This window comes from Acanthaster planci, linkage group LG19 (assembly GCF_054643075.1).
Source record: "Acanthaster planci isolate LZ-2023a linkage group LG19, COTS_SCS, whole genome shotgun sequence".
NCBI lineage: Eukaryota > Metazoa > Echinodermata > Asteroidea > Valvatida > Acanthasteridae > Acanthaster > Acanthaster planci.
Genome location: NC_141795.1, coordinates 8,882,365 through 8,894,193, shown reverse-complemented (window position 1 = coordinate 8,894,193; position 11,829 = coordinate 8,882,365). Strand labels below are relative to the sequence as shown.

Below are 11,829 nucleotides of genomic sequence, written 5' to 3'. Positions count from 1 at the left end.
CGTGTGTTTGCAATAGCGCAGTGGAGTGGCGGAAGTAACGGGCTGGATGATAATTTCCGAGCACAATTGGGACGCCGATTGAAGCCTATTCAAAATTATGAAAATACATTGTAAAAGCAAAAACAAGGACGCAGGAAATAGATGGTAAAACCATTGGGTGGTGTCACTAACTGAGTAGCGATTTCTAGTACAATTTTTAATTTAACCTAAACGGGACAAACCATCGCCCTGTGTTCGTAGGCCCAGTGGATAGACCTCTGTGCATGCCAATTTGCCAAACAATGGTTTGCACAGATTATCCACTATATGCACGTAGCTACTGTTCGTAGCCTGTTTGGCATGCACGAGGGTTTATCCACTCCGAATATAGGGCGAGGGCTCCCCTCGTTTTCTCCGAATGACGCAATCTACATTCAGAATTTGCATCTTGGCACGAACCAAATAAAAATCCTTTTTAGTTTGTTACAGTTGAGTTCTGAAGACAAATGACACTGCGTTCGATTTGGATGCTTCTATATTTATTTGAACAGATAAAAAGAGAGAAAACATGTTTCCTTTAGAGATGCTCTTTAAACATGGTTCACAGACGCAGTTGTACATCCTGTTTGCGCAAAGCAACATCTACATGAACATAATATCGTGCGGTATCCATCTTCTGTGTTGGTCTTTGCAAAACAACCCCACCAGCAAAACGATGCTTTCTCTTTTGAAACCTGGACATGTACGGAAATTATACGCCACCTATATATAACCATTTCTCCTTTCACTTCCAACACCGTGACTGCTATATCGCGACAGCCGGGTGGACTACAAACTCCCAATACATCTATTTTTGCTCTAAAAAAATTCCCACAAATACACTTGAAAGGATCGGTTTTTCCATGTTGGCAAAAGTTTATTACATTATACACAAATAAACATTCGAAATAAAACATACGAGAAGTTTATGAACAGCGAATTACACTGTGAACAATTTAGGATTCCCCTCAGATGTTACTAAGCCGTAGTAGTTAGTACTGGTGCGTTTATTTTTCTCTCGAGTTTTCAACGAGTCAGCTTGGCCGAGCCTGACAGAGTAAATGTAAGCTAATTTCGTGTTTATATTCAACGAAAGAACACATGTTCGTTAATGTTCCAGCCAAATGACGAAATTCTCGTTGTATCAAGAATGCTAGCACAATTTGCAATACGGAATACACACGTGCACATTTTTTAATTATGCGAGCACAAATTACAGGGTTAAAGAATGCGGAAAACATTACTTTCGTAACTGTAATATAAAAAATCCCCAAAAGACAATTATTTCTAATCAGTAAATACAATTCGTTTTGAAAATTAACCAAATCAAGTGAATTTTTTTAAGGAAACTGTTAACTTGTCGTAGATATTTTTGTTACAACACATACGGAGTTAACTAATACGCTTAACATTTGACATCAGAAAATGTATATGAATCAAGATCACGATTGAATAGCATAATGTTCAAAAAGCCCTTTTGAAATAACATTTTCGTTCGACCTCTGTAACTGTGCCGTCTCGGTTGTTGTATAATTTATGAACTACAGGACTAATGAATTAATGGGACTGGCGGGTCCAGGGAATTCCTTCGGGTTGGCCACAGCCCACTCTTTGACATCCATATCGGGCTGTCATTTTGTCAGTCAATTCTGTAGCAACTTCAGCTATGGACTTCGTGTTCATTAACAACTTACTTGGCATTTTTTTCCAGGTAGTTACATGTATAAACGACAACCGCTCAGTTATGCGTTTCGTTGTAATTGTGCACGTCAAGCTTCGCAAAATATACGGCTCGCGTGAGAATCACGTTGAGGCTTTAATTTACTCGTTTTACTGGAATCATACAAAATCAAAGTGAAATTTCTGACGCCACGAAATTTACTTCATGTTTTTCTAAGAAGTATAAAGCGCTATTGCGACTGTACGATATAAGAAAAGCATCACAGATTTAAGGAACGGCTGTTTCCCCCTCGATGGATGTTGCATTGGACAAGTTGATTTGAACTAAGAAACTGAGCATAAAAACCTGTTGTTGTTTTTTTTCTTTGGGTTCTAAATTTCATGACATATTTGCTGTTTTCCTCAAGCTGGTGGACAGTCTCCACGATCAATTTTGGGGGCTATATTTCTGTGGGGTTGGAGCAAACTACACGATCGATTATTTACCACAAATTCCCTCACTTTGTTGGCAGTGAATAAGGTTGGCGCTAATGTTTTCATTCACAGACGTGGGACAAGATTTCTCCTGAAGTGAATTCTGCATCAACCAAACTTAAACCATACCTCTGGCCAAGTTTGATTAGACTGCTTAAGGCATTGTAAAAGTTAAGTGTGGATGTCAATATCACAACCACCTCAATAATAACTACCTAAAGATTATGACACCTAGTGCTCAAAACACCTTAAATTCATTATCGCCAGACCCTGTTTCAACAATCTCACAGCTACCTCTTTCTTTTGGAATTTTAGTACCAGACACATGATGCCAGAAGGCATTAGATGTCCTCAACCAGAGTTTTCAGGGATTCTAGACTCCTCAGACCCAAACTTGGCCAGTAACGAAGTAAATGTGACAGGTGCGGGTGAGGTGTTTGACGGACAGCCCAACAAGTGGTGCATGGATGACTGGTGCCAACTGAACAAATCTCTCTCCAAAGAACTTGTTTGTGGTGCGTGAGAAAAAGCTTTTGATCATGAAGTGGAGGAACTACTTTTGATGGCATCAAGCACAAACGTGTCTTTCTAGAATAAGCTACGCTCTGCACCAACTTCTTGGAATAATAAGGAGACATTCTAATAAGACAACGCACAAATTAATGGACATTGGAACTACAAACACATACATAGTTACATACAGAGTAATAAGTTACGTGCATCTCACAAGACACTTTGGAAATGTTGTCCTCTTTGCCTTCTGTTTCAGGCAAAGTGGGATAAGCTTAACAACAGTGCTAGGTAAGCATTCAAGCACTGCCCTAAAGTTAGCCAAAGTACTGTTAATCCAGGAAGCGACCGTGTTACTTAATGTTTTCAGTTATGAGAAAATTGTATAATCCTAACGCTCCCTTTGACCCGTGGCAACATTAACTTCCAGCAAACTAATTTGTTTAATTAGCCACAAAAGCGCTCTAAAATTCGGATCTGGACTTCAGTAATTATGACCAATGAGGAACACTTTTAGTCCCTTGTTAATACTTTCTAAGGTACTCTTCACGTTCACCAGTTTGTCGGCAAACAACATCAAACCAAAGATTTAACAGGTTGAATCCCGATTCGAACTACAATCTGTGAGTTGTGGACTCCTGAGAATAACCCTCCCTGACCTGTCAAGTCCTCATCATGAGCGGGCGTACGATCTTGTCCACTCCTTGGCCAATTTGTTGTATCTATCTCTGTCTGTCTTGTACACCCTGGCTATCTCGGGTACCAGAGGGTCATCTGGGTTGGGGTCGGTGAGTAGCGATGAGATGGATAGCAATACTGAATGAAAGAGAGAAAAATATACATAACTGTGAAGACATGAAGTGGTCAAGACATTTCAGATTCTGCCATTCTCTACAGCTGCCAACACCGGATGACCATATGGCTTGACAGGCAGCTCTGACATACACTATCTTTGTGTGTTTAATTCTATGCGCAGCCCATGTCTTTGTAAGTCAGAGTCGTGTGAATGTTTGACAGGTATTATTATTATTATAATAATTAAATTTCTAGTAATGACACCAAGGACTTCTTAACTGAGTGCCCTAGGCACAGTAAGCTCGTAAGCCTTGAAAAAACCTGTAGATATGAGACAATGAGCAGTTACCGTTTCAGAGGTGGGAGAAAAACCCAAGACGAATATTCTGGGTAAAACCCACGGCTTCAGGTACAAGTAGGGACTGAAAACCCAATCCACATGTGGACCGGACCGAGCCGGGAATCGAACCTGGGACCGCAGAGATGGAAGGCAAGGAAAGAACCACTACGCCAACCCGACTCCCCAAATTTCCAGCAATGCTTATGTTCTACATGCACCTTTGGGGGGGTTTGTTGTTGAACCCTGATTGTGAATGTTTCAGGGGGACTTTCGTATCATTCTGGAGCTACCTGTGAGGTTTGTTGCAACCAGATCACTTAACTGGCTAACTTTTGGTCTCCATCTTGTATAAGGCACTCCACAAGAATTCTCTATCTGAATCCCTGGCAAATGCATATCTTAATTCTACCCCGAGATCAGCTATGTATTAATTTATACAGAAGCAAGTTCTTGGCAAACAACTTTTCACATTGACAATGTTGCCTTTACTGAAAGCCACATGTACGGCAGATTTGAAGTTCGCACACATGGGCAAAATCCCAGGGGGATAAGCTATTCAATCATTTACCCTCCCCCCACACTTTTTTTGTTGTGAGAAAAACACACAAGGTGGATTATGAAGGATTTGTTCGTCTTCCCAATAACCAAAATGCATTCAGCAGCACTGCAAAAGAGAGAACAGTTTTTAAAAAGCCACAAATAGGCCATTTTGATGCAAGATTCGGCCGGAGCGTAACATATATTAGAGATGTATCTGTACCATAAGCATCACCCCCTCGTGCCACAGGAACTCAAGCTCCCTCCCCCCCCGGTGCTTTTCAAATTTGTTTGATGACCAGGCAAGTCATTCCCCCGAAATCCCCCGTCCTCCCTCCCTGAGTTCCTGGCACAAATTGATGCCACCGTTCCTACCCGAGCTGATTCCCAGCAGAAAATGTGCACAGTTGATCCCATTCCCAAGCCACAACTGACCTTTGGAGACCGTCAGAGCGGGGGACCATTGAGACCTCAGGATGTCGAGGCATATGCTGCCGTTTGTGTTGATATTTGGGTGGTAGATCTTCGTCTGAAATTGTACCTGTTACGTTAAGAACATTTTCAAGAGTGCAAAATGGTGTCAAGAAGGATCCACGGAAAATAATGGTACCGGAGAAGTGATTGTAAAAATGGCTGCACTGCACAGGTGGTCACCGAATAGCCAGATCGTAAAACATGTCCAATATGAATGTGCAATGAAGTTATCAGGAAAATCTAACGGAGCCACACCATGTTACTCAATTCTCTGCCGCAAAATTTCTGTTCTTCACAAACAGAGAATACAATATGTGTTCAAGTACTGTGGGATAACCATGCTGCATGTATGTTGGACTAGCCTTGTAGGAGGGCAGCATTGCAGGGGTCGAAATTACCTTTTTTTCCTGGTAGCCAGCAGGACCAGTACTTCAAAATTTTCACTGGTCCTGCTGAAAGTTTGGCGGTCCCAAACTAGAACCGCACACGCAACCGCATTGAGCAATCCTTGTTATGTTAGGGCGCAGGCCACGCCGAATTTTTTTTTGCCCGATTGGGCAGGCCATGCCATAAATTTGTTTGTCTGAATAGGATCAACACTTGCCCAACATTTCTCGGAATCTACGATTATTAGGGTTATTTAAATTAGGCCTACTGCAATACACGCAGTCTTTTATTAGGCCCCAAAACAGTTGTGCTTTGCCTCTCAAAAATAGGATTGGTACTAGGTCGGCATTTTTGTTTGTTTTGGGGGCAATTTTTTGGTGCGCATTTAATGGCATCAGTGGGGACGACAGCTTTCAACATTATCCCAAAAAGTGATTGTCTTATTCTATGTAAAAATTTCTCCATTCGGCAGTTCACAAGAAAATTATCGACAATTCACGCAGTGCTGCTCAGGTGATCGGGACGGCAAACTGGCCAACAATGTCCGTGTGTCACATGGTAAGTGCGCGTGATGCATCCAGACCAGCAGGTGATAGACCTTGAGCCATGAGAGCAACCTCAAATTAAACTCATGAACGCAGAAAATACGTAAGTAAATAAAAGACCAAGTTCTGAGAATTAACTTGCAGAAAACCTCTTGCAACATCGATGTCTTTTCGACCTGCAGCCTTAGGGTTGCATCCGTGACATGTACGGCCAATGTGGAGTGGACATGTACCGAACGTTCAGTACATGTACAGTACAGACTGGTTCTGGTTGCTACATTTCCATCATGCATTCTTTTGCATGGGTGTGGCGCGGCGGGAACCAGCGCAGCTTCGTTTAATGCACTGAGCTTTGCCCATGTATTTTCACCACTGTGACAGCGAAACGTGAATGGAAACTTGTGAAAATAACTTTTTTTTTTCAAAAATTGCAAATGTAAGTAGGAAGACAGATAACAACAAGCATTTTAACATGAGAAAAGGTTATTGAAAGATGTTTGTGAAAACAGAAAAGACATGCAGATTTCAACTGGCCCACCTGACCACCAGTTTTATTAGATCACCTGGTCCGCCGACGTTTCTACTGGCCTCGGGCCAGCGGACCACATTGGATTTTGTAGATGGCTTGTTATTGCCAAAACAAAGTTTTTTTGGGGAGGAGGGACGTCACCTTGATAAGAACTAACACAAGGGCAAAACGCAAAGCCCTAACAGTGTGGGGCCTAGGGCTGCTTGAGGGCCTTGGGAAATTTGGGATTCTAGATGTCTAGTGGTGCAATCTGAAGCAATTTCTGACCACTTACACTACTCTCTTTAACAGATGCTTTTGCAAGATTTATTTCAATTTTCAACTGATTTTTTCTGTAATATGAATCAACTGTTGGCTCACTCCCCCCTCCCATTTTTTTTTTATTTAGGGCCCAGGAAAAAGGTACATGTAGAGGGGATAAATGATACGATATCCCCCCCCCCACACACACACACACACACTTTGAAAAATGAGGCGGCATGTCCCCTCCCGCACTGATTGACACATACAGTAGGCCAAAACCAGAAAAGCTGAGCTGTTAAACAGAATGTGTGGCACTGTTTTAGTTTTGTCTCCTAGAATGCACTGAAGAGAATCCTCTCACCTTGGGCGGTTTGAACGGGTAATCTCTGGGAAAACGTATCTCAAGGAAAAACAGACCATTCTGATAAGGACTTTCGCTCTGCAAAGTGAGAGAAAATGTACAAAATTCAAAATGAAGAAAACAAAATTGAATTCCACTATTATTCATATTAAAAAGTCCGGCCTTTTAAAAATACATCTTTTAAGATAATTTTTACATCTTTGCCAGTATGTTCTTTTTACACCCTTGATTGTTCTGTTTTAAACTCTAAGTACCGGTAGAATTTTACAGCACACAATTTTCTATAATTCTGCATCAGTGAACGTATACATGTACATGTACTTACTGGCCCTGCAATGGATGCCCTCCAATGGAATACTTCACATGTACAAATGCAAGCAGGAGAAAACAAAGAGAAGAAGAAAATCTGTGAGATGGGTTTCCGTTTATTTTTGTTTCTTACTTTGGGGGGGGCACTTCAATTCTATCCACAGATGGGACAGAGACTTTGACCATCTGTTATTGTTTGCACTAGATATCCAATATTAAAAAAAATCAACAGCTGTTAAAAGGAACTGAACAGACCTGAGTAGGAGACAGTAACAATGGACACCATTCACGTATAGCCATGTCTTTCAGTTTCACACGCTGTGCTTTTGGACCCAAATAAAGAAACTCAATCAAATCCCTCGATAACACTCACATGACACGGGCTCTGCATATCAGTTTCTATGATGTAATAACTGGGGAAATGTCAACACAGCACATTGCAATGGCATCACAATTTTGGCGAGATTTGCATTTTTCTTTGTTGACTTCAAGGGTCCATGCAATATACCAGTAATCAAATCATGTACCTACAACCCGTAACAAAAATATACCTTTGTGTTTCAATTAATTGCATATCACATTTTTGTTTAACGATATTCAGAGGTTTTTTAGCCTGTTTCTATTTTTCTTTACACTGCAAATTCCCTGTTCATGAGCAAAACTGTGATGTCATCCCAGGGATAAAACCTCAATATTGCACTGATTTGTGAACAAACAATTCTGGAATTTTTTATATTTGCTGTCTAACATTTCCTTATCTTTGGAGATTTATTGTTGTTAAGTACATAGCAAAAGTCAGTTGCAACCCTCTTTCAGAAATATTTGAATGACTACTGCACATTTGGTGTGCGCAATTTAAACAGAAAAACCTACAAACTGAACAGTGTCTTTTTTTGACTGACATCACAGCAATAGTGCCCTCGGTTGTCCACAAAAACTTGCACAAAATTAAATCTTGGCAAAAAGTGCACTCTTCAATAGGCCTACACTTACATGTAACCCCAAAGGGATATCAAAGAGTTTTCATATATTGAAGAATAGTAGAAAGATGTACAAAAAGTGAGTCCAAGAAAATTTCATCGCATGAACCCTTTAGTGAAATCCTCTAATGAATACATACATGTACCACAAGCATAGTGCTGGGAAATAATGGGAGTTTTTTAACAATCTCAATCTTAACAATCACTGTAAGAGATATGGCCACAGTCTATCTTATTAGGAGCAGGAAAGTCACACCATACAAATGCAACACTTGAATATATGCACTTTACGTGTATTGAAAAGGTACATACATGTACATGTATTAGTAAGTTGGTATATCACACATACGTAATTGATGTCCATACTCACAATCGTCATTTACAGGTCCCGCAGAACAAATTGCTAGAGGATCTCGGACTAGATCATTCAATTCCTGAAAAGGTAAACAAAAATGGTTTTGGAAACTCTTGTGTCAAGAAGCAATGGTGCCTTGTCTGCCTTCCATAAGCTAACCTACATAAAAACAACACAAAGCACAGAACGGGGAGCCAGTCACATTAACGGGGTTTCTCCTATGGTTATAAAATATCTCTGAGCATTTCAACACCCCAAACAGTTTCTACTTGTGAACAGGTACATAGGCTGGAGTTTGAATGAGAGTAGAGTATTTTATGTTCTTACAAAGTTGCTATTCCCTTTTGGCAGTTAAAAATGGATGGAACAAAATTCACCTGTCAACGTCGACATCAAAGTGGAAGTGGGCACTGATTTTTTATTTCAAAACACACACTGGTATCACTTTATGTCTCCATCCAATAACGACCTGATACAATGATTTAAAACAGGTTGTCAAGTGATTGTGGAGTGCTCAAAGCATGGAAGAAAAGCGAGACCATCAGGGAAAAAGCTGCTAACGGGATGATGCATGTAACCTAAACGCTGCCTTTACCTTTTTTTGTGCCAACCACCATAGCATGATCAGAGAAACCTTGCTATACTGAGAGTGTTTTGGGGAAGAAAAATACCATTAACGGGATTTTGTTTTCTTTCACAATGAAGAATGTTGCATCAGTAGTTTAAATGTTCACTACCAGTGTTTGGGACATTCATACCACAGTTTACAGTATGCTCTAACTATCACGGCGACCAACTTGGAGAAATGGTTTAATAGCATGGCTGAAATTTACCCCGAGGCTTCAAGATGACGTTTTTTTGCACTGTTTATTGCACTGGTCTTTAGTATTTTCTGGACTTTTGTACTTTGCTCACTTTAGGGTACTATGTTTAATTAACCAGTGAGCACAGTTAATTCTGCAAACTACTGGCAACAGATGGTCACGAGAAGAAGTCATATTAAGACACTTCTTTTCTACCTTACAACCTGGTTTAGTAGTCAATACCAGACCGTTGACCTGGTATGTGGCTAAACCAGGTCGGTTGAGTTAACTTCAACTTTTTCTGATGGCAAATGTGAAGGTCTCATGAAACAATGAAAACAAATCTATACATTTTACACACAACACTATCCTCATGGCTCAATAAATGATCAATTATCAGTTGTTGCCCCCGCCCCCCCCCAAAAAAAAAGTGGTGGAGGGGCAACAGCTTGTGACGGAGATCTCAAACTGCAAACAAATTATAATGTTAAATTACATTAAATTTTATACAGAGACATATTAGCCCTCAGCACAGTGACCTACCGTTAGCCATCAGTTATTGGGGATCGTATACTTTGGGACCCCCCCAGTTTTTTTGTCATTTTAATCTTGCAAAACGGGTAAGTTCCCTAAACAACAAAGGCAACACTCTCTTTATTGTGCTGACCCTATTTTGGGGGGAAATTTCATATTGTAAATTGTGACAAAATGTGATCTTTCTTATTGATAAACTAGCCATGCAAATTTGAATCCACCATGTGTCATGTGTTAAAACACTCACAGTTTCCCCTCATGATTTCCTTCAAAACTCAAAACCCGGTCCTTTTTTGACAGCAACAACCCTATAGTTATTGAGCATGATGTCACAGTCATCTAAAAAGTTAAAATGTAGCTCTTTCTTCTATTATTGGAACAGGGTCCCCAAATTTACAATCCCCTGGGCAGTTATGTTAACCTTTTTTCTTTCCAGGCATTTACTGCTTACTTATCATGTCCCCATCTTTGTCCACTTTCTTAATGTTTTGTCCTTAATTGTATTGTACCCTGTCCTTTGTTATTTTTTCCTAATGCCAAACAAGTAATAATCAATAACCTATAGCGTGTCCTAAAGTCAAATTTAGCAGTGAAGTTACTGAGGTAAACACTTTTGTATAAAACACTTAGAATTGTTTGGACCAGTTTCATGGAGATTGTGTGTAGGGTGTCAAGCAGTGTCTGTATTATGCAATTCCTAAGATAAATAAATTAGGCCTAATAAAGCTTTATTATATTCAGGTGATATTTTCATTTTGCAAAGATGAAAAAATAGGTTTTATGAAGAATTCCTTATTACTGTTTATACACAAGCCATGTGAATCTTCTGTCTAACCCAACCTTGCTTGATTACATGAGTGCAATAATACAGAGCAAAAGGTGATTTTTGTAACAGCTGTAGCCCGATAGGCCTAAGAGTGCGTATGCTGCTGTTGTCCATTTTCCTATCGCTAAATACCTTTTTACCAGCGAGCTAGCTGTTCCTTGGCGTTCGTTGACATTGTCAAACTAGCAGCTACTCACTTACGAAGTATTATCTTGTCTCTATATATGAGGCAGTAGCTTACCTTTTGTATTCTTGTAGCTGCCATTTTCTATCGTGATAATTGGTTCAATAAATTCCACAAGTTTACGCAATTAGGATCCTGATTGAGAATGAAAAAATAACCTTCTCATCAAGTGGAGTTTCCCCAATCGCGTACTTACGTACGTCTGCATTGCCTGTACGATGTCAATTACCAATAATCTGGTAACCAAATATGTATAAATTTTCTAGATATGTGAGATACTCTGGGCACCAGACAAGAAAGGATGTATTTTGTCATTTTCAAACGAGTAGTTGGACCCGAAGCCTTTGTTCAAACTGTTCGCCCGGGTTGGATTTCGGTATGCTTTTCATTTTCCTAGCCGAAAAAAAAAAAACAAGGTTGTTGACTCAGAAAACTTATTAAACTTGAGAAAAAGTTCCGCAGAATGCACTTACTCGACTCAGCACCCTTAATGCTGTAAACTGTTTCCTTAATTACGCTTTGAGGTTTTTAGTTGATTAAACTTTTTACTACAAAATTTTTAATTTTCATCCAATCGAGGATCGTTAATAGCAAATTTCTTTGTTTTTCTTTTTGTTTCGCTTTGTCCTTTTTTTGTTATTTTTGCATATTTTCGATATTGCACCCCTTTTGTCCACGATTCATTTATTTGCTTCAGGTCCATAGTTCACTGAGGGACGATGTGAATTGAAGGCATTTTGGTGCCTTATGCGGATGGTTCATAACCTACTTTTGCTCCAGGCAGAGTTGAGTTCGTTAAATAAAAGAAGTTCCCCGATGGTTTACTTAGAAGCGCTGCTTAAACCATTAACAGAGAGACCTGTTCTAGTCATCTTGGATGGTGTCATGGTTACTCGTCATAATTTGATAACACTCTATACATTACATTGGGCGGCTGGGACCACG

At 40.0% G+C, this 11,829-nt stretch overlaps 1 protein-coding gene across 1 annotated transcript; it reads right to left on the bottom strand.

Annotated features, from left to right (window-relative positions):
* Positions 1 to 870: 870 nt before the first annotated feature.
* On the bottom strand, positions 871 to 11,116 carry LOC110990152 (ubiquitin-conjugating enzyme E2 2-like). The gene is made up of 6 exons (XM_022255009.2): positions 10,942 to 11,116; positions 8,553 to 8,616; positions 7,219 to 7,250; positions 6,894 to 6,971; positions 4,790 to 4,895; positions 871 to 3,498 (listed from the first exon to the last, which is right to left on the bottom strand). Exons 1-6 carry the CDS (start codon positions 10,963 to 10,965, stop codon positions 3,356 to 3,358), a joined length of 447 nt encoding a protein of 148 aa, XP_022110701.1. The 5' UTR covers positions 10,966 to 11,116; the 3' UTR covers positions 871 to 3,355.
* Positions 11,117 to 11,829: the final 713 nt, after the last annotated feature.